Genomic DNA, 22,699 nt, shown 5'->3' with positions numbered 1-22,699 from the left:
TGCAGCTGGCCTCTGCAGTCAACACCTCCGCCACCGCAGGCACTGCCTGTCTCGCACACCCTTGACCGAGCTTAACGAGCTCTGTTTTCACACTGGCTAAGTTTCTCACTCCCACCACTCATAATGGAAGCTGCTTCAGGATTCTGTTCCTGTGTTGTCGAATTTCCAGCCTCCATCTGTTTATGGCCGGTTAATCTCCATCTGTTGTTAGCCAAATACTTTTCTTTAGAGCTTGCTGATCACTCCGACATCTGCTTCCGTAAGTAATTGCAGGCGGCCCTCCCATCCCTCCTCACCTTGCCTGCCTAAGCAATCAGGGAGCACAGGAGGTGCTCCTTTCCTCTGCAGGACCTTCACGGGGATTGAGGTGGGCCACACAGTGGGTACAGGGGCGAGGAACGGGAAAGGGACCTGTCACCAGCTTTTTCAGGTTGATTTTGCCATCGACTGTCTAGCTCAGGTCAAAGCAACCTTAGCCCGGAGCACTGCAGCAATGAAGAGCTGTGCAGTCTCAAGGCAGCCAGCAGGTCTCTCCTTCAAGGCAGGACCTGAAGGACAGGCCTGTGTGCCAGCGGTGACCGTATGCCACCTCCTCCCCTGCCCTCAGCCCCGTGCAGGGCTCACCTCGGGCACTCAGGGGGAGCGCACTAAAAAGACCCCAGAGGGAAGATCTACAGAACCCAAAGGAAGACGGGGATCTGGGGAGCACCCCGTTGTTCAAGGGAAGCCTCAGCAAACCACGGGAAAGGGGTCTGGGGACACTCACCACCAGCACGTGCTCCAGCAGCTCCAGGTATCCATCGGCACACTCCCTGCCGAAGCGCAGCGCCCGCTGCCGCACGTCGGCGCTCACCTCGGGGTGGTAGGCGGCCTCCTGGAACCCAGGGACAGAAATTCGTATCAGGACACCTCCCCTGCCACTCTGGGGCTCAAACAGGGCACCCCCAGCCCCATGCCAGCCCCACAGCCCCTGCCCATCCCCGCGGCACCTTGCAGGCGCGCAGCATGTCCGCGATGGCGCGGCGGCTCAGGTTGGCCGTGGCGATGACGTCCTCCTGCCGACACGAGTTGCCGGCGGCCACAGCTTTGGCCGTGGCCATGGTGATGCCTTTCGTCATTCGGATGAAGTCCTCCGGGGTGGAGACCTGGGCAGGAGGCACCGGGGAGGAGAAGACCTGACAAGAGAGAGGCACAGGGGTGAGGTTTTGGGGAGGCAGGAGGGCGGGGGGGGGGCCCCGCGGTGCTGCACTCACCGCCAGCTCCTGGCGGATGTGCTCTATCGTGGCCTCCAGTGCCCGCGTCCCCTTGGTGGCCTCGTCCTCCACAGCCTTCACTGTCTTCAGCAAGGAAGTGACGTTGGTCACCATCACCTGTGGGAGGGAGAACAGAACTGGGAAAAAGCCCCCCGGAAAGCTCCGGGATGCTGCCGGCGCCTGTCCCTCCCTCGTGGTTTGGTCTGGATCTGCCCCTTCTCCATACTCCACTCACACCTCCTCATTTTGATCTCTGTGCCCCCTTGCCCTGACTGCCTCCCAGTTGTCCTCCCGTCCCCAGACAGGCACAGAAGCCCCTTCCTCCTCTTCTTCCAGCCCTCCTGCCCCATCCCCTTCTCCCCGTTGTGCCCCAGTGCAGACCTTGGCGGAGTTCTTCAGCTGGTAGACAGCGGGGTCATCCCCAGCTTTGCCAGCAGCTGCTTTGGTGGCACCAATCAGATCCCCAAGTGCCTTGGCCACGTCCTTCACAGCATTGATCAGAACCACCTGGGGAGAGCAAGACCAGGGTCACGGCTTTGCTGTGGACACACCCAGGCTGTGGGTGGGGTGGCCCAGCAGCAGAAAATTCGGGCACCCCAGAACATGCCATCTACACGGCGTTCAAATCAGCCAGCTCTGCTAGCACCAGGCAAAAAGCTCAACCACACACCCCACCCTACCTGAGTCTCTGGGTCTTCAGAGCCCAGGCTGGCAGCACCCAGCTTCACCACCTCCGCCAGGCGGGTGATGGTGGTCACGGAGGACTGGGCAGCCTGGGCCAGCTTCTCCTGGCTGGCCGTGGCGTTCTGCACCAGCACCTTGGTGTCCTCCACCAGTGCCTTGGCTGTCTTCAAGATGCCCTCCCTGGGGAGAAGAAGGGAGTCAGAGAGGGGTGTTTAAGGAAAAGCAGAGAAGCATCTGCATGCACACGTGCTCCTTGCTCCCTGCCTTCCATCTGTATGAGCTGGAGGGGAAAAACTGCCAGCACAACCCGAACTCGCAGGTCTCCTTGGGGCTGGTCCACAGCTTACAGAGGTGTGAGATGGCACGGCAGAGCCTGCCCCCTGTCCCCAGCTGAGCAGGGGCTGGCCAAGGTGTTGTACCCCCCATCCTGGTACCTGTGGTCAGCGAAGGTCTCCGAGTTCTCCCGATTGAGGGTCCCTGCCGTGGCAAACATGATGGTGGTGTCGAGGTCAGCGATGATGCCAGCGACGGCGCTGGCAGCGGTGATGCAGGCTTGAGTCCCGCGGTTCCCAGCCTGCAGGGCTGCCAGCACGTGGGACACCTGCGTGGTACGAGCAGGGTGACTGAGAGAGGCAGAGCAGGCTCAGGACATCCCCACCACACACCTCTGACACCTCCCCAGGACGGACACCCTTCAATCCAAGGAGGATCCTTCATCCCCTTCTTAGCTCCCATTTATTTTTATCTCGTACCTATCGTGCTTGCGGGTACAGGAGACACTGCACTCTGCTGCTTTCCAAACAAACAGGGCTAGCACCTTATCAGAACATTACAGCTCCTTCCTTCTGTAAGTCCTACGCTCAATTTCTGTGCTTTGGCAAGAGCTCATAAGATAGTAAGTTTCCTGACGGAAAGTAAAAGCTTGGAAAGGAAGAACCAGGAGGAGGCCCCGGGCACACAGACGTGCCAGGTGGTATGAAGCAGTGTTTGCTTTGCCTTTGTAATCTTGCTTGCAAGCATTGCCATTCTACCCTTATCAGTTGTATTTTTTAAACCTTTTTTTTTGTCTGTTACTAATCACTGTGCTTTTTCAGACTGGCTGATGGGCAGGATGCTTTCCACCACGCTAGCAAAAGGCGCAGGGGATACTGATCACCTAGCATGAGCCGCAGGCTTACTGGAGGCACAGCAAATGCTACACACACCTCTGCAAAGGCTGATTTAGAGAGCCCTGGGCTGCCAGCAGGGTGTGGATCAGTCTTCCTTGGAAGGCTGTTACCAGCACATCAGCAGGCAGCACCTGGCTGCCACAATTGCCCATCACAGTGCAAGTTGTTATGGTGCCAGGAGGGGAACCCATCCTCTGCCCCACCAGCTGAATTGTGCCAGGGACGAAGAGCAGACAGAGCCCAGCAGGGTGACAAGAAAACCCCTGGTGGAGGCTCAAAGGGCACGTGGCTCAATCCAGAGTTGTTCTCACATCCTTCCTCCCCTCCAGGTACCCGCCCCGGGACCCTCGGGGCCGCTCACCTTCTCGGAGACCTTGCGTGCGCTCTCGATCAGCTCCTTCTTGGTGTAGGCATCGCTGGGGCTGCACTGCAGGGCTCCAGCCTTGGTCACCAGGGCAGCACAGCCATGACCCAGCTCCTGCACCCGGCGCTTGATGTGGGAGCCGATCTGGAGGAAAATACAGGCGTGAGACAGCCCGAAGGGACACCCTGCCCGGGTTCCCCCTCACGATGCTCTCACCTCTTCATTCTCGGCGGTGAGCGCGGCCGGCTTGGCCTCCTGTGCCAGCTGCCCGTATTCGTTGGTCAGCTGGTTGGCCAGTATGCCCAGTTCGTCTGGGTTGGTGGTGGACTTGGTGACCTGCAGGTGGGAGAAGAGCAGGGCTCAGACGGGCTTTACGGTGGGACAGGGGAGCAAGGAGGGCAGCTGCCCTGCTGGGCGAGGCGGCAGCACCACTGCTTCTGCACCCACCATCTCCTGCACGGTCACTGCGATAGCCTTGGCCGTCTTCACCATCGTGGTCTGGTAGTCCACAAAGGTCCCCTCTGGTTCGCCCATTGGCCCCTCGTCAAGCTGAAAGAGAACATCAGGAGAGTTTGGCCCTGCCCAGCGCCCCTCCTTGGCTACAGCACAGCAGGAGACTCACGCTGCCCTGCCTGGGGTTTTGCCCACTATGGCCCCGAGTACGCCCTCCCCAGCCTGTACCCCAGAATTTCGATATGGGAAGATCTGAACATCTCCTGCATCTCTCCCTGCCTCTGACTCTGTCTCCTCCTTTCCCCCAGCCCTCTCTGCGTTCCCCTCACCTGGTTGATGGCCTGGGTGATGGAGTCCACCATGCCCCCGACAACACCCGCGGCGCTGGCTGCCTCGTTCAGGGTGGTGGTCAGGTCCTCCACAGCCTCCTTCATCATCTGCACGGCCTCCTCCAGAGCCTCCTGCGTGTGGGCAGCTTGCTGCAAGGAGGAGACGGAGTGAGAGAAGGAAGAGACAACAGGGACACCAGCTCTGGGTTTTGGTGCCCAGCAACACGTGTAGGACACGTGGCACGTGTCCGAGGCTCACCACGTGCACCTCCTGCTCACCTTGGGGTTCCCACCGGCCTCCTTGGCGGTGTACAACATCTGCAGGGCGGACTCGGCCAGCGTTTTGGTCTGGTCCAGGAGGTTCATCTGCTGCTGGTGGTTGGGTGTCTTGGAGGCAGCGCCAATAGCCGCCAAGATGAGCGGCTCAAAGTACTGAGCCATCTGGGACACCTAGGGAAGAGCAGCGTCAGTGCCAGCAGCTCCTGGAGGCTGGTCACAACCCCTCCTCCTGATGTGGGGTGCTCCACACGCCTGCTGCCTGAACGCCCCTTCCCCATCCATCCCCTCCCGTTACCTTGTGTCCCAGCTGCGAGGCCTCAGCCCGCGCGGCGCTGGCCACGGGCTCGATCAGGTGGTTGATCTCCTGCACGGCCGTGATCATCTGGTTGTGCAAAGCCTGTTGTGAAAAAGAGCGCACGGCATGAGGCCGTGGCAAGGCTGGCCTCGCTGAGCTCTGCTGGGGCAGAGTTAGCCTGCCCCCGTTAAGCAGGGCTCCGAGGTGATGTTTGATCACTGAACAACAAGCTCTGGCTCCAAGGGCTGTGTGACAGGGTGCTGCACAGCCCTGCTCTGCCCAACCAAGAGAGACACACAGCAGGGACACAAAGCCTGGAAGAAGGCTGCTCTACCCAGCACCCGGCTGGGTGGATGCTGAAGACACAAGAAGGGCTCCCAAAGCCCTGTGTGGAAGCAGAGGAGGCCAGCAGGGGCTCCAGAAAAGGACTTTGCCCCCTGCTCACCTCCTGGGAGATGCCTTCTCGAGGGGCCAGCTGCTGGCTGATGGCTGCCAGGGAGGCCTGGTCTACCTCCCGCATGCACCTGTTGAGGACGTCGATGGCCTCGTCGCACTCCCGCTGCCCTGGAGCTTTGTCCCTGCGTGACAGAGAGACCAGATGAGCCAAAACGTCATCGTGGAGTGAGCCCAGCCAGGGGAAACCATCAGCAGGGGCTCCAGCCAAGCACTTCGGCCAGGCAGGCTGAGAGGGCCGCAGACCCGTCTCGGCCCTCACCTCATGTTGGTGATCAGCTTCTTGATGGAGTCCGAGACGGTGCGAGAGTGTCCGGCCAGCACCGACCACTGCGGCGGGTCCTTGGGGTTGACGGCCAGCGAGCGTGCGGTCTGGATGAGGCCGGCAGAGCTCTCCAGCATGGTCTTGGCGGACGAGACGATGGGCTCCATGGCTCTGCGTCCCTGCGCAGGGAGATGAAGGCCCAGTGACACAGACGGATGGGCACATCACCCCTTCTCCTCACCCAGGAGCAGCCCCTCAGTGCCCAACGCTCAATGCTGCCTCCTCATTGCACCCTCCAGACACCATTCCTGCTCTGGGTCCCATTTCAAGCTCCTCCCCACCCTGCCGCAGCGCCCACCACAGCCAGGCCACCCCTCCCTGCCCCGGCGGCACCCCACCTCGGGGCTGATCTGTGCAGGAACGGTGGCAAACTCGGGGTTGGAGGCGAAGGCTGTCAGGTTGTCCACAGCCTCTATCAGAGGAGCCGTGGCCGCGCGGCACCGCTCCCGGTTCTCCTCGTTGAAGGCTCCGTCCAGGGCCTGGCATGGAGGAGAGAGCGAGCAGTTAGCTACCCATCCCTCAGCACACCCCGCGTCCCAGCTCTGCGGGGCTGCCCATTGCCACCCCAACACACCTTGATGGTCTTCACCAGGTTGGCCGTGCTGTTGGCCACCTCCTTGGCCGACTGCACGAACTGCCGCTTGGCCACGGGGTTGGCGGTGCGGGAGGAGGCCAGGCGGCACGTGTTGCACAGGGCCGAGGTGTGCTTGGCCACAATGGTGGCTGCTGACAGCACCTGGGGAGGAGAGCAGAGTGAGGCAGGACCCGCAGCACCTCCCTGCTCTCCAGCACCCCCTTTTAGGCAGGAAAACGCCCGTGGTGGTGCCCCAGCTCACACCAACCTGTGACTGCGTGCAGGCAGGGTCCACCAGGTTCTGGCAGGCCATCTGGATGGCTTGGTTAGCTCTGGCAAACTGAGTGGGGTCTACCAGGCCCTGCTGACCCGCCTGGCTGTTGGGATCTGAAACTCCCACCAGGTAGGCAGCCTGAAGATAAAAGAGAGGCAGTGAGGGCTTGCACCGGGGCAGGAGAAGACTCCCAGCACTGGGTGAGATGGATGGGGCTGGGACCAAGCGCATCTCACCTGGGCTGCTGCCTCGGTGAGCCCGCAGAGAGCTTTGGAGGCGGCGCTGATGGACTCCCCGAACTCGGGCAGCTTGCTGTTCTTGGCGTTCTGGGAGATGCCGGCCATGGACTCGCCCAGCACCTGCGGGACACACGTCCACCAGCTGGAGACCACCGCCCGCCCGCTGCCACAGCCTCAGAGCTCACTGCTCTGCCAGCCCGGCGTCTGTAACCCGCAGGAAGACACCCACCTTGGAGTTCTCCATGACGCTGTCCAGGCAGTTGAAGTAGGACATGTCATTGACAGTCTGCGTGGGGTTCTCCAACAGCTCCTTCACCGTCTAGAGAGACACATGGGTGGCACGTCAAGGGGAAGGGTCCGAGCTCTCCACATCACTGTGCACTCACAGCTCCTTTTTTGCTCTCTCCTGCCTCATATGGCACAGAGAAGCTGCTCCTCTCCCCGCCCCAGACATCCCAGCACCCAGCCAAGCAGAATTCTCCAGTTCTCACCTCCAGCTCCCTCAGGGCATTGTCGCACTCCTTCTGTCCTGGCGCCTGCTGGGTGCACATGGTGATCAGCTGGTTAATGCTGTCGGTCACAGCCCTGCCGGGAGAGACAACGCCTGGATCAGTGCCACCGTCACCGCCCAGAGCCACCACTACTGCAAACATCCTTAACCTGGCTGTGGGGCATGTCCTGGTGCAGGAAACGGGCAGAGGTTCGGGCTGGAGGACACTCCTACCAGCCCGAGGGCTTGTCTCTTTAGGCAGCCAGGTCAGGATGATATTAGATAAATGTTCTCAGGACAGCCCCAGAGCAAGCTGAGCCCCATGGAGGCAAACACCAGGACTCCTGAAGCTGCTGGCCCAGCACACACTTTGGCACTTGCCCACCTCCCTCCACGCAGCCCAAGCAGTTCCTCCTACCGTGCAGCCGCTGCCAGCTGATTCTTGAGGTTGGGGGACGCAGGGTCAGCAGAAAGTGCCTTTGCTGCCAGCAGCAGCTTGCTGGAGGACATGGAGATGCTCTTCAGGTTTGACACCACCTGCGCCTGGTCTTCCTTGTTCTGCAGGGAGCCAAAAAGTCACCAACAGCAGGTTCCCGAGCTCCGTGCCCACCCCCTGAGTTTCTCTGCTGGTTTCTGTGCTGCGCCAGCTCCCCTCACCCAACTCACCCGCTGGCCACCAGCAGCAAGCGTTTGGTGACTACGCTCACTGCACGCAAGCCACTTCCTCCCCTGCTCTTGCTATTTATCCCACCTCCAGGCTCCATCTCGAGGGTGTTAGCCACAGCTGCTCACAGCAGTCCCCAAACCACTGCTCGTGGCTGCATGCCTCCCCCAGCGCTCAGCAGCCTCCCACCATAGCCAGGACTGCCAAACGGGTGTTTGCTCTCACTGGGGACAGGCTGGCCATCTCCACGCCCGCCTGCAGGAACTCGTTGAAGTCCTGTCCGAATTTGCCCGAGGACTTGGCCAGGTCCTGGGGGGTGCCCCGCGATGCCTGCACCAGCTCGTTGGCAGACTGGTTGAGTCCCGCTGCCGCCCGGTTCAGCTGGCTCTGCGCCTCCTGGAAGGTCTTGTTGCTGGGAGGGAACTGGAGGCAGGGAGAGGGTCAGGAGCAGCACGGGGAGCCCAGCACCCTCACACACCTGGGGACGTGCCGGAGAGCATCCAGCACGGCCGGTGAGCACCACAACACCTCCCCGTCCCCCTCAGCCCTGTGCTGAGCTCACCGAATCCGACAGCAGCCTCTTGCTGGCCTCTCCCACCATGCGGATGGCAGCATCCACGTCCCGCTGCCCGGGCAGGCAGTTCACGCAGCGGTTCAGCGCCTGCGACACCGCCTTGGCCACCTGCAGAGGACGAGAGCGGTGGCTGTGCCTCGGCCACCCCCATCACCCTGCCTCCACCCCGCTGCCTCCCCCGGGGACCCAATCCCACCTGCACCAGGCGCTGCTGGCTGTCGGGGTCTCCGGGCTTGGCCACTGCCTTCCTGGCCTCCTCGATGAGGTTGTTGGCCTTATCCATCACATCGCTGGCGCACTCCAGCATGGCACCCTGCGCCTGCGGGTCCGACGTGTTGGCCGCCACGCCGCGGGCAGCCTGGCTGAGCGAGCGCAGCGCCTGGGCCACCTCCCGGGCAGCGATGCCTGTCATGGGGGAGAGAGATCAGTCAGAGAGAGCACAGCCCCTCCACGGGGCACGGCTGGGGCATGAGGGCTGGTACCTGTGTAGTTCTCGTTGCCCTGGGCCACCTCGCCCAGCAGGTGGGCGATGGCGGAGGTGACGGCCTTGGTGCTGTTCCCCAGGTCCTGGGCGCACTTCTCCATCTGCAGGGCGAGCAGGGGTTACACCCCACCCAGACAGCCCCCAACCCCTGTGCACAGCACCCCGTGTGCCCCCTCACCGTCTCTCCAGGCAGAGGTTTGAGCTTGCCATCCCTGGCAGCCGCCTTGGCCTCCTGCAGGTCCCTCTCCAGGCTCTGCACCAAGCCCAGTGCCGAGTCGATCTCCAGGGGCCCGCAGGCCTCCTGCGCCTGTGGTGGGGAGAAGGAAGAGCGGTTTTGTAGGAGCTTGGCCACAACAAGAGCTGTCCCAGCCTCCTCCACCAGCCTCTCACCTTCTGTGCAGCCGTGCGGAGCTCGGCCAGGGCCGCAGCCAGGTTTTTGGCACACTGGCTGAGCTGCATGGCGGATGCCTGGTCGGTGATGGTGGGCACGGTGGCCTTGGCCGCGGCTACCATCTTCCCACCGGGCTGCCAAGAGAAGGAAGAGTGAGACGGGGTGGCACGCAGCTGGCTGTCCCCTCACTGCCCGCGGCCAGCAGCAGGTTTGGGGGTACCTGCAGGAAGTTCTGGCTGGCGGCGATGAGAGCCAGCTGGGCGCTGGGGCTGTCTGGCTGAGACTGGCTTCCCCGCACGCCCTGCACCAGCATGGGGATCTGGTCGGCCACCACCTGCGAGGAGAGAAGATAAAAGTCACCGCAGGGGACACGGAAAGTGCAGGTCCCTCCGGTGGCTCCAGCCAAACCTGCCCTCCCTGCCCCCTGCGGCTCGGCCACCTGCAGGTCTGACCGATGGTGGCTGTGGAGAGGGGCTCTGTCAGGGAGTGTAGCAATAGGACAAGGGGGAATGGCTTTAAAAAAAAAGAGGGTAAATTTAGTTTAGATATAAGGAAGGAGTTCTTCACTCAGAGGGTGGTGAGGCCCTGTCCCAGGCTGCCCAGAGCAGCTGTGGCTGCCCCATCCCTGGCAGTGCTCAAGGCCAGGCTGCATGGGGCTGGGGGCAGCCTGGGCTGGGGGGAGGTGTCCCTGCCCATGGCAGGGGGTTGGAGTTAAATGATCCTAAAGGTCCTTCCCAACCCAAACCATTCTATGAGCTCGTGATCATTGATCAGAATCAGATGTGATCAGAGTCAGACATGAACCTAGCCCCTCAAGAGCCTCCTTGCAGGCATCCCCCCAGAACCCAGTGCTCTACAACAACACCCAGAGCCATCCCCGACCCCTTTACAGATGCCAAACCCCGCTAACATTTTGCTGAAGATGCTGCGTGACACCAAGTCAAGTTCAAAAAACCTTTTAAACCCCCTCACGCTGTATTTGCCGGAATCACTGTTCTCACAATAAGGCTGCTCGGCACAAACACAATAAAAGCTGGACACGTAACTACAATTCTCTCCCAGCATCTTTTCCCACCAGCTTGGTCCATTTTCCCCCGTGCCCCTCACCTTGCAGCTCTGCACCAGCTGCTGCTGGGCGGCAGGGTTCTTGTTGGAGGCGGCGGCGTGCTGCGCGGCGGCGATGGTCTGGGTGGCGGAGGCGGCCGCTTGCTTGGCTGCGTGCTGCAGGGGGAAATCCGGGGTCAGCCGTGGGGGCAAGGTGGTTTGGAAGCCCCCCCCACCATGAACTAGGGTCCCGCTCCCCTCTAAGGCTCTCCTGCTGTGGCTCTGCCTGCCACAGCATCACCAGCAGCTCTGGTGCTGGAGATCAAGTTCAGCAGCGCAAGGCAACGTGGTGTGGACATGGAAAATGGGACGACAGTGAAGTCTCTACAGGATTCAGCACGAACATATGAACTGCCCAAAAGGGATGTCGTCTCTCCAGAAAGCTCTGGGATCCAGGCTCCTGGCCAGGACCAGCTCCCACACCAACCCTGCTCCCTCTCTGCCCGGTGCTCACCTCCAGCTTGTGCACCAGCTTCTTCTTGATGGCGTTCTGCGCCGCGGCGTTGGTGGCCATGCGCAGCCCCTCTGCTGCCTCCCGCAGCCGCTGCTGCTGCTCCTCGCTGTCCGGGTGGGCTGCGGCTCCCTGGGCAAAGCAGGAGAGCCGTCACTCCTTTACAGCCCACACTTTACGGGGAGCAGCCCCGCTGCTCCAGCAGCTCCTCCCGTGCACCACGAACCTTTGCGGCCTCGACCATCTTGGCGGTGGCGTCGGCCAGGATCTTGGCTGCACTCAGCAGCTTGCGCGAGTTCTCCAGGTCTGTCTCTCCCTCTGCGTCGGCTTTGATGGCATTGACGAGGTCGGAGGTGGCCTGGGCCAGGATACGAGCCTGCCTCACCATTTCCCCTGGGACGGAAAGGAAGGGTGGCTGTCAGTGAGTCCCGGGGGCTCCCTGACACCTCCCCGCTCCACCACACCAGCCTCCAGGCACCAGACCACAGCAAAGGCACAGCAAACAGGCACGGAAACATGGCCCCGGAGAGGCTGCTCCATCTACCCGTGCTCCCTCCAGCCCCCCACCCACTCTGCTCCCCCCCCCCAGGCACCACCAGCCACTCGCTCTCACCCGCGTCGCCCATGGAGCTGAAAATGTTCTCGGTGACGTTGAGGATGGTGTCGGTGGCCTGGTCGTAGCGCCCGATGGGCTGCCCGCCCGTGGCGTGCTGCTTGATGTGCTGCAGCAGGTCATTCAGGGCCTGGGTGACGGCGGTGGCCGCCACCCCCACCTGCTTCAGCAGCTGGTCGTCGCTGGTGGCCGCCTTGGAGGCCTCCACGCAGCCCTCTGCAGACTTGGCCACCAACTTGCCGGCCTCGATCAGCTGCTCCTGGCACACCGGGGAGCTGATGGTGGGAGCCACCACCTGCAGGGGAGGAGAAAGCTCTGTCACCACGCGGTGCCTGCTCTCCAGGAGCTGCCCCCGACCTCCAAGGAGGAGAGGAACCAGGACTTGCTGCCCCAAACCCCGCGGGGTGGTGGTCGGTGCCGCTTACCTTGGTGCAGGCCACCAGCTGGGAGGTGGAGAGGGCGCACTGCGTGGCGGCCGCGATCACCTGCGTCTGCAGCGCCGAGTCCTCCGTTTTCTGAGCCACGTTCTTGGCTTTCAGCACCAGGGCGGCGGCGGCACTGGCCACGGCCTTGGCCAGCTGCATCAGCATGTCCTGCGGGGATGGAGGAGGTCAGCGCCGGAGTCACCGCGGAGCCTGGCACGGCACGGCACGGCCGCCCGCGCGGCTCTCTCGTGAAATATTCAGCAGGGAAACATGAGCTCAGGGGGCCTTTCCGCCACCTCGGCCTCGCAGCGAACTCCTGGAGCGGCTGGCGTGGCTGGCAACTCCTCGAGCGCATCCCTACGGTGTGCCACAGCCGGCACCAGGACGCTGCCCTGGATGGAAACACCTCCAGGAGCAGCCTGGACAACCTCCAGCATCACCCGTGATGCCGCCGCAGGAACAAACAACCCGTGCCACATCCTCAGTGGTACCGCAGCGAGAACCACAATGCCAGGATGCCCTGCCAGCAGGCAGCTTCCCTCGCAAAACGCCCGACCCCACAGCACGCTGCAGCCCTCAGGACCTGCAGGGAGCTCGGACGAGGTGCTGTGCCCAGGGCACGGCTCCCTGGCGGCTGCACGGGCACCCTCCTGCTGCAGACAGCAGCTACGGCGCTGCCAAGCCCCGGCCCTCCTTCCGAGGGCGTGCTTGCAGAGCGTAAACCAGGCAAAACCACCACCAGGATCTTGAGCAAGCCCTGAAGCTGCACCCTGCTACGACAGCAAAGCCTCTGGCCACCAAGCAGAAAGGTCGCACCGTCCCCACGTCTCCTGCGAGCAAAGGCTGCTCCTGCTGCCATCCATCAGCCTTCCAGGCAGGACAGCAGCCCGAGAGCACATGCAGCGAGCTCAGGAGCCACCAGTTCCCCGAAGCACAGCAGCTGCCCGAGGCAGAGAAGCAGCCCCCCGGCAGAGGAGCCCAGAGGAAGGAAGCAGATACACTTGGGTCTGGTGGCGGAGGGGCAGGCTGCCCTGCACATCGCCCTCCGGTTCCTAAATCTGCCCCTCGGCCCCGCTGCCCTCCACTGGTTACGTGAGCTGGGATTGCCAGCTCTGCAGCAGGGGCCCTGCAGGATGGAGCTGCCTTTCCTGGCGCTCCCTCCAGGGTTTTCTGCTCATATTGCGGCCACAGTGAACCAAAACGTCTCCATTCGGGAGCCTGTTTTGGTCCATGTGAGGGCTGGCTCCCTCTCCCAGCACAGTCTGCTGCCTCCCTTGTGCTGGGAACAGCAGTCATGGAAAAACAGCGTGGCTCAGCAGAAAAAAAAAAAAAAAAAAAACAACCACGAGGCTTCAGCTGCCTCGGTTCCCTGCTCTGGGCAGCCTCACAGACCTGGGCACAGCTCGCCCGGGCAGTGACCCGAGTGCATGGACTTCGGAGAGCTGATTAGGAGAAAAGCAGATTTTCCACCAGAGCCCTTCTCCCAAGAGTTCAGCTGATCGTCCCCAGAGGAGCAGCCCTCACATCGAAGAGGGGCAGACACCACCGAGCCATGCCTACAGCTCCCTTTTACCGTCTTTGGGTCAGAGGCAGACAGGATCCAAGCGCTCCGGCTTTCTGGTATCTACATGAGAATCCACAAGACAAGAGGCGTTACGGGACCGCGGCTCCAAGGACGGGGATGGGAATCGGCCCGTCCCCTCCCTGGGCAAAGTCACCCTGCGCGGGCCAAGCTTCAGCACGGACCTCTCCTGCCGGCAGAAGGTCCCCGCGGGGCGCTCCTGTGCAAGGCAGAAGGTTTTTCCGAGCGCGCGTCCCCATGCGCGGCCAGGCGCACCCACCTGGAACCGAGGGTCGGTGTCGCTCTCCCCGATCTGCTGCAGCAGCTCCCCGCTGGTCTGGCCCACGAGGCCGGCAGCCTGCAGGAGGTTCTGGCGGGGCTGCAAGGAAGGAGGGAAAAATGAAAAAAAAATAAAAATAAAAAACAACGGTGGGTTTTGAGCAAGCCCCAAACCGAGGTGTTCCCGTGCCGCCCCCTGGCCCCCTCGCACCTCGGCGCTGGCAGGCTGCGCCGTTTTCAGCAGGTCGGAGACGGCGCTGGCCAGGTTCTTGGCTGCCTGCAGGAGCTGCCGCCCGTTCCCTCCCTCATCCTCCATCAGCGCGGCCAGCAGCTTCACGCCCTTGGACATCTCGGTCAGGTTGGAGGATATGGTGGTGACGGCGCAGCCCACGGCCGTGTAGTCGGTATCTGCCGGGTCCCCTGCGCGGGAAGGAGAGGAGATGTGGGGGTGGGATACATCCAGTGACGCCCCCAAAAGCCCCGAGTCCAAAAAATGGGCACGTTATTTGGGAAGGACGGCACGGGAAAGGAGAGCTGGACCACGCCGCGGCCGTGGTTTAGGGGAGGAGAGGTCAGGCACAGCAGGGGAAGGATGGGGAGCAGCCTGTGCACCGACAGGGACGTTGTGGGGTGGAAAGGCAGGGAGTGCTACTGATTCTCCAGGCACATCAGAAGAGGTCTGGGCTCTGTTAGCTCTGCTTGAGCCAGGCTGCCTCCCTCCAGTCTCCAAGGGAGGGCAGGAACATTGATCCTCATCCAAAGGCTGGAGAAGGGAGACCAAGCCTTCCCCAGAGGTGGAGGATGGCTACTGTCCTCACCTGCCGTGAGGTTGACCACCGAGGCTGTGCCGGCGGTGATAGCATCCACCTGGGAGTGGATCTCATGCTTGGACTCATCCATCTTGTTCTTGCGCCACGCTTTGGAAGCCTAAAATGAGGAGAACAGGGTCAGGAGGTGGAGGTGGCGGTGGGGAGCCCCAGGCAGGTGCAAGAACGGGGAGACAAGGAGAAGGGAAGGAAGAGAAGGGACCTCCCCAAATTCAGCTCATCCTAAAGCTGCAAGTGTTTTAAAACAAGTCCCCCACGACCAAGCACCCCTTGCACTCCTGTGCCTGGACACAACCCCACCTCTGCGGGGAGCAGATCATCCCGGGAGCTGCCGACACTTCTCCTGGGACACAGCCTCATCCACCCCACCACGAACCCAAAGCCCCCCCAGCAGGGCTCCCCCAGCCCGGACCCCTTTTCCCCCAGGCACTCACAGCATCCTGCCCGAGGGGCGGCAAGGTCTCGAAGTCGTCCAGGGTGGCCTGGGCTGCGTTCACAGCCTGCATGCTGGAGTTGATGGTGCCCGTCAGCGCCTGCTGGGCTGAAGTCTGCAAGGCAAGGGCAGGGTGAGGGGAAGTGCTCTGGGAAGGAGCTGACATAAAAAAAGGTGGGCAGACAGCAAAAAGGGGGGGGTCTCCACTCCGTGCCCCCAATGCAAAGTGGATGCCCAGTGGGGAACCCAGCCTGTAACCACCTCTCTGGGGGCAGAAGCAAAGACTGTGGGGACACAAAACTTTTACTGGGGGCAGGCTGGGGACCACCGAAGGTGACAGACTCTGTGTGGCCCTGCTCAAACATTTCCTTGGCTGCAGAGGAGGATGAAGAGGAGGGCAGCCCCCCCAGCAGCAGCAGGGCTGCGCCATGAACCACAGCAGCAGGAACAGCCCCGCAGGTGCCTGCATCCTGCAGCGGTGGGCACGGGGGAGTGCTTACCAAGGGGGGCATGTGCCCACGGTGCATCTGGCCGCTGGTGATCTGCAGCTGGGCCTGGGGCATGGTGCCCACCTGGAAATTCTCGGGGCCCCCAGCCCCCGTGCGCATGATGGCCGGCAGGGCCACCGAGCCCAGCTCCGCCTTGCCAACACGGTTGAACTGCTGCTGCAGCACTGTCGACCTGCAAAGGGGGGAAAAAAAGCAGCAGGTAGATCCAGGAACGCTTGGACAAACCTCCCTGAACCAGCACCACCGCCGTGTATGAACACCCTGAGGGTGAAGGGTGCCCGCAGGGTGCCGGGGGCTGCAGCCATCCCGCAGCACAGCACACTTACTTCTTGGGAGACACCGAGTCCTCCAGCATGGTGGACTCCTCATCGCCCTCCAGGCCGAAGTGGTCCTTGCTCTTTTTCTGTGGAGGTGAAGATAAAAAAACGTCAGCCTGCGTGCACCTCCCCAGCCTCCCCACCGCTGCCCAGGCTGGGGCACCCCCAAAACCCCACGGCACATCCCCAGCCCCCCCAGCAGCACTGCGTGCCCAAGGGGCACCTTGCAGCACCCCGAGGAGAGGAGCCAGCTGTAGGCAGGCTCCCCGCACACCCAGGCACTCGCCTTTTTCAGGATGATGTCGATGTAGCCGGCGATCAGCTGGGCGATCTGCTCCCCCTCCGTTGTCTGCACAGAGTAGTAGCCATCCTGGTAATCTCCGAAATCCTGCAACAGCATGGCACGGGGTTGCACCAGGGCAGGGCGCTTGCGCCCGTCCTGAGCCCCTCTGGTATGTGCTAAGCAGCCGTGGCCAGCTGCTGTGCCAGAAGCATGGCTCAGCACCTCCATCCACCCATCTCGGGGCCAGCAGAGGCAGGGGGAGCAGGGCAAGGCAGCCCCACAGAGGGGGACAACTCGGGGGGCGAGCAGGAGGGCTGGGGCTGGCTCCTACCAGGGTGAAGCTCTTGGGGGAGGCTGCCCAGCGCTTGATGTTGGTCAGGCTCCACTCCTGAATCACTTCCTTGGTTTTCTCGTCCACGCGCATCACGCACTCCTTGGTGATCCCCAGCAGCCGCGGCACCAGCTTGTTCTTCCCCTTCATCTTCTCCTGCGGGATGGGACAAAAGGGTGAGGGGCTGCCCCAAAGCTGGCTCGGGAAAGAGTCAGCAAAGACCCCCAAGGCCACGCTTCCAGGTGGGTCTTGGAAAGGACACGGGGAAAAGCAAGAGCCAGGGAGCAAGAAGGCAGCACGGATGGAAAGCCAAAACGAGGGGCAGGGAGACGAGGAAAGCTGGAGCAATGTGGGGTGAGGAGCGGATGGGGACAGGAGTGATGCAGGGATGCTGGAAAAAAAGGGAATTTTGGCCAGCTAGCACAAGGGGTGGGGCTGGGGAGCCGCTGCTCTACCTTGACCAGGAAGAAGGAGACGCCGTAGGTCTTGAGGGAACGGGCCAGTTTCACGTAGCGAACTTTGGCCTCGATCTCACTCATGTTCCCGCAGCCCTTGTGAGCCTGCAGCAACAATGAGGGGACGTCAGGACAGCTCCACGGACCCCTGGCTGTGACACCGTGCTGTCCCCCCCCCCCATCACAGCCTTCCCAGGCTCTCCCCGCTCCGCCCTGCATGTACCATGAAGATCTTGCGCTCCCCTTTCTGCTTGATGTACTCCTTGGGCAGGAAGTCCTTCAGCCTGCCAAAAGACAGCAAAATCAGCTGTTAGGGCACGGTTTTTGGGAACAGGAAGGATGTGGGAGAGGTCGCTGCGCTAACGACAACTCCAGGACCCGCAGGGCCTCTCCTCCTCGGAGCCACCCCTTGGGGATGACGGAGCCCCAGGGGCTGCGGCTCGGCGCAGGCGCTAAGGGGAGGGCGCTGGCAGGGGCAGCGGCACCCCCGGGACACTCACTCCAGAAAGCCTGGCTTGTGCTTCTGCTCGTTGTGTGGCCCAAACTGGATCTGGCACTGGTAGCCAGCAAACTCGCACGCTTTGTCAAAGGAGACGGGGTGGGAGCCGTTGAGGATGTCATCCCGAGCCTGCGCGGGGAGAGAAAGCGCCGGGGTCTGAGCACCCTGAAACGCCCCCACGGCTGCCCCTGGCCAAAAAGCTTAATTACGAGCCCCGAGGGGCACAGGGCAGCGCCGTACCTGCACGTAGAGCAGGTTGAGCTGCACGGGGTCTCGCGAGTCCACGTTCTGGTCAGAGTAGAAGAACTTGCGCCGCAGCAGCAGCGTCTCGTTGTCGTCGATGCCCTGCTCGCGCAGGGTCCGGCCGTGGTCCAGCCAGTTCACTGCAGACGAGGGCAGAGCATCAGCAGGGACGGACAGACAGCCGGGCAGGGACAGACAGCGGGGCAGGAGGCCCTGCTCCCACCCCTGCTGCCCCCTGCAAGGGCTGGATCCATCCCAAGCACTCCCCGGCACGTACACTCATCGTCCGTGTGCAGCTTCTGCTTGAGCTTCTCCATCTTCTTCTCATCCCGCAGCAGGGTCTTGTCCTTCTTCAGCGTGCCAGTGACCTCCTCCTTCTTCTCTTCCATGATCTCACGAACGAGGGAGTACTCATCGTAGTTGGTGATGCCTGCAGGAGGTGCACGGGGCTGAGCTGGCGCCGCTGCCCTCCTCCCCTGAGACCCTCCCGCCCCTCACCAAACCCGTCCTCTCACCGATCCGGGCACATATCGTCATCAGCATGTCTGTGACGGTTTTGGAGTCGTCGACCATGACTGTTTTCACCGTCCCGTCCAGCATGCGGATCTTCAGGGGCCGCTGCTTCTTCTTGTACTCCATGGTGTCCTGCAGGCACAGCGAGCACAGCTCCCAGCACCGGCACCGGGCACCCGCAGCTCCCCCTGACCATGGGGGGACGCGGGGTGCACGATGCGGGCTGAGTGCTTACCCCATTGCGGAGCATGTAGTAGTCCAGAGCCTTCCCAGCCTCCAGCCAGATCCCTTTCTTTGGGTCTTCATCCGAGAGGAACAGCCCGAAATCGTTGGCTGGAAAACAGAGAGCCTGTGTCAGCACAGCCCCAGGCCAGGAAAGAGCGCTGCGGCGAGCAGCCACCGCTGCCACGAGCAGGGGGAAAGCCTGAGTGGGCACAAAGCTGGCAAAGGAGCGCCGGGGTAGGTGTTTGACATCCACTTATCTACAGGGAAATTCATCGAAAGCACGCCTACGCAATGGTGACAGCCACAGCTGAGGAGAGAGCTTGGAGCTGTGCTTGACAGCTGAAAACTTTGGTGCGAAACATAACAAGGCACGATGACAAGATGCTGCAAAACCTAACAGGCAAAGCACGGTGAAAAAACGCTGAGTTTTACCAGGAAGGGTGCTGGGAACGAGGCAGAGGGCATCTCCTCCCCGGTCTGTACAACCTCAGCAAACCTTGGGGCGTTGCTGCCCCTTGAAAATACACCGAGGTGGACACGCTCGGTACGGGGCACTAAAGAAGCTGGCACTCCTTGCTTTGGGGAGGAGCAGGCTGGAGGAGGACGTGCTGGAGGTTTACAAGGTCTCGGACACGGTGAATTGGTGCAGAAGCCATGTTCTATAAATCCTGCCAGCTTGTGCCAGGGGACTGGGTGGGTCGGCTGCTGCCAGAGCCCAGGGACAGCCCCGCTGCTCTTGTTGCGAGAAGCGGGACGGGGTCTGGCCCCGGGAAAAGCCCTTCTCCTCCCCTCCAAAAGCCCTTCTCCTCCCCTCCAAAAGCCCTTCTCCTCCCCTCCAAAAGCCCTTCTCCTCCCCTCCAAAAGCCCTTCTCCTCCCTTCCAAAAGCCCTTCTCCTCCCCTCCAGCAGCTGCTGGGCCGGCCATTGGTTTTGTAAGCGGGCGTTGCTGGCGGGGAAGGGGAAATTCCTGAGCTGCCCTGCGCCTGCCCGGCTCACGCTGTGCTGAGGATCCTGCTAAAGGGAACAGGAGAAGCAGGGAGGCTGGCCTTTGCTTCTCTTTTCTTTCTTTCTTTCCTTTTTTTTTTTTTTAATAAAAGAAAACAACTATTTTCGAAGCCAATTTTAAGAGGATAATTCTAAAGCTCTGAAAACCGAGCAGCTTGTCTGGATCTTTGGCTCAGGAGGGGAGAGGCGCTTCCTGACACGGGGCAAGAGCAGAGCTGGAGGCTGTGCACAGAGGGTGCGGGGATGCCACATTTCAGCCACAAAACCCAGGCCAAAAGCAGGGGAATTGGGTAATGACTGGCCCAGCAGCTTGAGACCCCTCTCCTGGCGCAGAGAGAGAGAAGCAGGGCAGGAAAGCACGCTCAGGATGGGTCTGCTGGGGGGCAGGGGCTGGGTGTGCCCAGATTTAAGCAGCCCAACCCTGCTGAAGGTGACAAAATAAACGAGCAGCTAGAAAAGGGATCCACCAGGGCCACCGGGTAAGGGCAGCGAGGAGAAACAACAGCTGCAGGGGTCACAGAGGGAAAGAAGAGCTCTGAGCAGAGAAAGGGAAGATCTGTGTGCGAGGTTCCCAAAACTGCAACCCAAACTATTTTGGAGAGCCGGGGGCACGGCGGTGGGGAAGGGGAGGCAGCGAGGAGCAGCAGCGCTGAGCCCAGCCCCGTTTCCAGCAGGGCCGAGCTCCAGCTGTTCTAGGGAAAAGCCGTGAGCAAGGGGGCAGGAACTCGGGCACGAGCAGCTCCCTTTAAGGTTTTTCTCCTCGCCCTTTACGAGCAGCTTGGCCCGGGCCCAGGGGCAGGAAATGCAATGGCTGCGGATCTGTATAAACACCCCGTCCCCCTCCGAAACCGAAAGCTGCGGTCACACAGAGCGAGAAGGCATTTCCTCTGCTCCGCCAGGAATCCGCTGCTCCCAGATGTCGTCGCCTTCCCCTCCTCCTCCTCCTCCTCCTCCTCCTCCTCCTTCTCCTCTTCCTCCCGTGGTCCCCACACCGCGGCCGCTCCCTGCCCGAGGCAGGAATCAATCGCCCGGGCACGGCTCGCATGGTGAGCTCGTTTGTCATCGGCTTAATTCTGAGCCTGACGGCAGCAGGGAGATATTACAGCTGAAAAGAGGCTCGGCGAGGTAGCAGCTCAACAGCACGTCACGGCCTCGCGGAGGGCCGCCGGGGAGGGATGTACATTCCCCAAGAAAGGAAAAGTGAACTTATATGGTGCAGGAGCACCCGCCGGGAGCACTGCGGCTGCTCAAGCCCACCTAGCCTTGGCCAGATTAATGAATGCAGGCAGGGGAGAGGAGACAAGAGGCAGGCGGGGAGCTGGCTCGGAGAGCTGGACCACTATTGCACTTCCCCTGTGTTCCCCTGCCGCCCTGAGCCCCCACATTTCGTCCCAGGCATAAATGAGGGAGCACAGAGAGCCCCGAGGTCTGGCCCTGTGCTCTGAAAGGGAGCTGATGGGGAGCATGGGGGTGCGAGGGGAGCACCGGTCAGGCTGCAGGAAATACTGGTTATTCTCATTTAAATTAAATTCTCATTTAAAGAAAAATACTTTGTAAGTAAAAATAAGTAAATACTTATAAAATAAGTAAATACTAATTTTCAAGTAAGTGACCTTAAAAGCTGACGACCCACACCCTGAGCATGCAGGTCATGTCAGCTCCTCTCGGAGCTTTTTGGGGCAGCAACCCCACACGGCGGGGATACTGCCTTCATTTTTGGGAGCCTGTGCGCCCAGCAAAGGGCCACCAAGCAGCGATATCTGGGCCACCTCTCCCAGCACGCTGGCAGAGCAGGACCTGCAGCGCACCCACACCAGCATCGCTGCACCATGGGGAGCAGACCCCAAAAAACTCCAGACCTCCAAAAGCAGCCACGGTGCTCAGTGAACACGAGAGCATCCTCGTGGATGGGGGCTGTCTCCTACAAAAAAAAACCACTCTGCACAAAAGGTTCTGAGGTTCAGAATCCAGTTTCTTTGCCCCCTAGCAGGGACAGGCTCCCCTCTCCCTTAAACCTTAAACACGCGCCCCACTGCTACTCTCTTCTGGGTGCAGAAACCCAGGCTTGCATGGAATGAAATGGGAAGGGGAGGCTGAGAAATGCCAAATTTTTAATTTTATTTTTTTTAGGGGACTGAACAGCCTTATGCTGAGCAGCAACAGGTCGCAGAGAGCAGCCTGAAATAAATTTGGCTTGTCCAAAGCTGCAGCAGTGGGAGAGGGGCTTGGTGTCCTGACAGCACCGGTGCCAAGCCTGTCCCGGGCAGGTGAGAGGCTGTTTGGGGCATGAAAAGGAAAAAAAGGAGCTGCAGCTGGGAAAACAGAGACTGGGGCAGCAGGAGAGGACGGGGGACGAGCCCAGGAGGAGGAGGGCACTGCAGGGAGAAGACGGGGTGACCGTGGACTTACGCTGTCCCATCTGTGCCTCAGGCACCCGTTCCCGGATCATGCGGCAGGCGTCGTACACCATGGTGGAGGGCTCGAACTGCATCGTCTTCACCACATTGCCGATGCTGATCTTCAGCGAGAGGGCAACCATGGTGGCGGCTGGACCGTCCCCACTCCTGCGTCACCTGCCGGGGGACACAAGGGGGTCAGCTCTCGGTGCCAGGACCCCGGGGACCGGGCGGCGGCCGGGATCTTCTCGGGTGAAGGAGATTTGTGTGCTCGCCCCACCAAATGTGCCTGGGTGCTGTGGAGGGGGAGCAGAGATCAGGGCTCGGCTCCCCAAGCCAGCAAGGGCTGGTGGTGACGGCTACCGAGGTCCTTCATGGACACGAGGGCTTCAGATGAAGCTCCTCGCCCCTCGCCCCGCAGCACCCAAGGGTGGTTTTGAGCTCTGTCCGGGACGGTGCCTTCCCAACCCTTCACCCCAGCATCACAGGGTGGGTTCTGCAGCCCTCGCCCAGCAGCCAGGAGGAAACGCGTGCCAGCAGGGCGGCGAGATAAGCTGGGGCAGCGTGACGGGAAGGGGGTTAATTATAACCGCCCTGACACAGAAGCCACAAGAAGGAAAACCCTGCTTTGACCCGAGGCCACCAGTGTCCGGCCCCGCTATCGGGGCCCAGCAGAGGTCCCACACGGCCACCCCAAGGTGCCGAGCCCGGAAAACCCGTGCGTGCTTCCTGGGGGCGCAGAGCCCTTGGGGAGCAGATAGGGACCCCTGCACCGGGCGGGGGGGAGCACAGGCGATGCAAACCTCAGCCCCACCTCCAAGGGGCAATTTGGGTGCCCCGTGCCCTCTGGAGCCCACTGAACGGAGCGACCCCGCTCCTCCACCGGGGCTGACCCTCTGCAGGCTCCCCGCAGCCTCGGATAGCCGGAGGAGGCAGG

General features: G+C 61.7%; 1 protein-coding gene across 2 annotated transcripts in view; it reads right to left on the bottom strand.

Annotated features, from left to right (window-relative positions):
- TLN1 (talin 1) overlaps positions 1–22,699 on the bottom strand; it is a 30,539-nt gene that overhangs the window by 5,568 nt on the left and 2,272 nt on the right. Inside the window, exons 2-51 of one of the 2 annotated variants that reach the window (XM_082783207.1) lie at positions 21,776–21,939; positions 18,373–18,470; positions 18,140–18,269; positions 17,902–18,054; positions 17,622–17,764; positions 17,383–17,510; positions 17,106–17,166; positions 16,883–16,987; positions 16,428–16,583; positions 16,100–16,201; positions 15,823–15,899; positions 15,488–15,668; positions 14,989–15,102; positions 14,546–14,654; positions 13,939–14,147; positions 13,729–13,827; positions 13,461–13,511; positions 11,888–12,055; positions 11,463–11,757; positions 11,076–11,242; positions 10,853–10,981; positions 10,402–10,515; positions 9,515–9,628; positions 9,294–9,428; positions 9,082–9,210; positions 8,902–9,004; positions 8,616–8,824; positions 8,408–8,527; positions 8,071–8,268; positions 7,600–7,739; positions 7,183–7,276; positions 6,921–7,010; positions 6,689–6,811; positions 6,447–6,590; positions 6,179–6,340; positions 5,943–6,083; positions 5,542–5,723; positions 5,272–5,404; positions 4,827–4,928; positions 4,532–4,702; positions 4,253–4,402; positions 3,918–4,019; positions 3,687–3,806; positions 3,468–3,614; positions 2,372–2,538; positions 1,934–2,117; positions 1,635–1,760; positions 1,254–1,370; positions 990–1,175; positions 767–874 (exon numbers count right to left, since the gene is read on the bottom strand). In XM_082783207.1, coding sequence (XP_082639333.1) covers positions 767–874; positions 990–1,175; positions 1,254–1,370; positions 1,635–1,760; positions 1,934–2,117; positions 2,372–2,538; positions 3,468–3,614; positions 3,687–3,806; positions 3,918–4,019; positions 4,253–4,402; positions 4,532–4,702; positions 4,827–4,928; positions 5,272–5,404; positions 5,542–5,723; positions 5,943–6,083; positions 6,179–6,340; positions 6,447–6,590; positions 6,689–6,811; positions 6,921–7,010; positions 7,183–7,276; positions 7,600–7,739; positions 8,071–8,268; positions 8,408–8,527; positions 8,616–8,824; positions 8,902–9,004; positions 9,082–9,210; positions 9,294–9,428; positions 9,515–9,628; positions 10,402–10,515; positions 10,853–10,981; positions 11,076–11,242; positions 11,463–11,757; positions 11,888–12,055; positions 13,461–13,511; positions 13,729–13,827; positions 13,939–14,147; positions 14,546–14,654; positions 14,989–15,102; positions 15,488–15,668; positions 15,823–15,899; positions 16,100–16,201; positions 16,428–16,583; positions 16,883–16,987; positions 17,106–17,166; positions 17,383–17,510; positions 17,622–17,764; positions 17,902–18,054; positions 18,140–18,269; positions 18,373–18,470; positions 21,776–21,905 — 6,816 coding nt within the window. In that variant the 5' untranslated portion in view covers positions 21,906–21,939. The remainder of the gene's footprint in view (positions 1–766; positions 875–989; positions 1,176–1,253; positions 1,371–1,634; positions 1,761–1,933; positions 2,118–2,371; positions 2,539–3,467; positions 3,615–3,686; positions 3,807–3,917; positions 4,020–4,252; positions 4,403–4,531; positions 4,703–4,826; positions 4,929–5,271; positions 5,405–5,541; positions 5,724–5,942; positions 6,084–6,178; positions 6,341–6,446; positions 6,591–6,688; positions 6,812–6,920; positions 7,011–7,182; positions 7,277–7,599; positions 7,740–8,070; positions 8,269–8,407; positions 8,528–8,615; positions 8,825–8,901; positions 9,005–9,081; positions 9,211–9,293; positions 9,429–9,514; positions 9,629–10,401; positions 10,516–10,852; positions 10,982–11,075; positions 11,243–11,462; positions 11,758–11,887; positions 12,056–13,460; positions 13,512–13,728; positions 13,828–13,938; positions 14,148–14,545; positions 14,655–14,988; positions 15,103–15,487; positions 15,669–15,822; positions 15,900–16,099; positions 16,202–16,427; positions 16,584–16,882; positions 16,988–17,105; positions 17,167–17,382; positions 17,511–17,621; positions 17,765–17,901; positions 18,055–18,139; positions 18,270–18,372; positions 18,471–21,775; positions 21,940–22,699) is intronic. The other variant, XM_082783208.1, reaches the window with a different exon arrangement.

This window comes from Aythya marila (genome assembly GCF_965140915.1).
Source record: "Aythya marila genome assembly, chromosome: Z".
In the NCBI taxonomy this organism is placed as follows: Eukaryota; Metazoa; Chordata; class Aves; order Anseriformes; family Anatidae; genus Aythya; species Aythya marila.
Note: the sequence above shows the minus strand (reverse complement) of the source record. Positions and strands in the feature narration are given on the sequence as shown.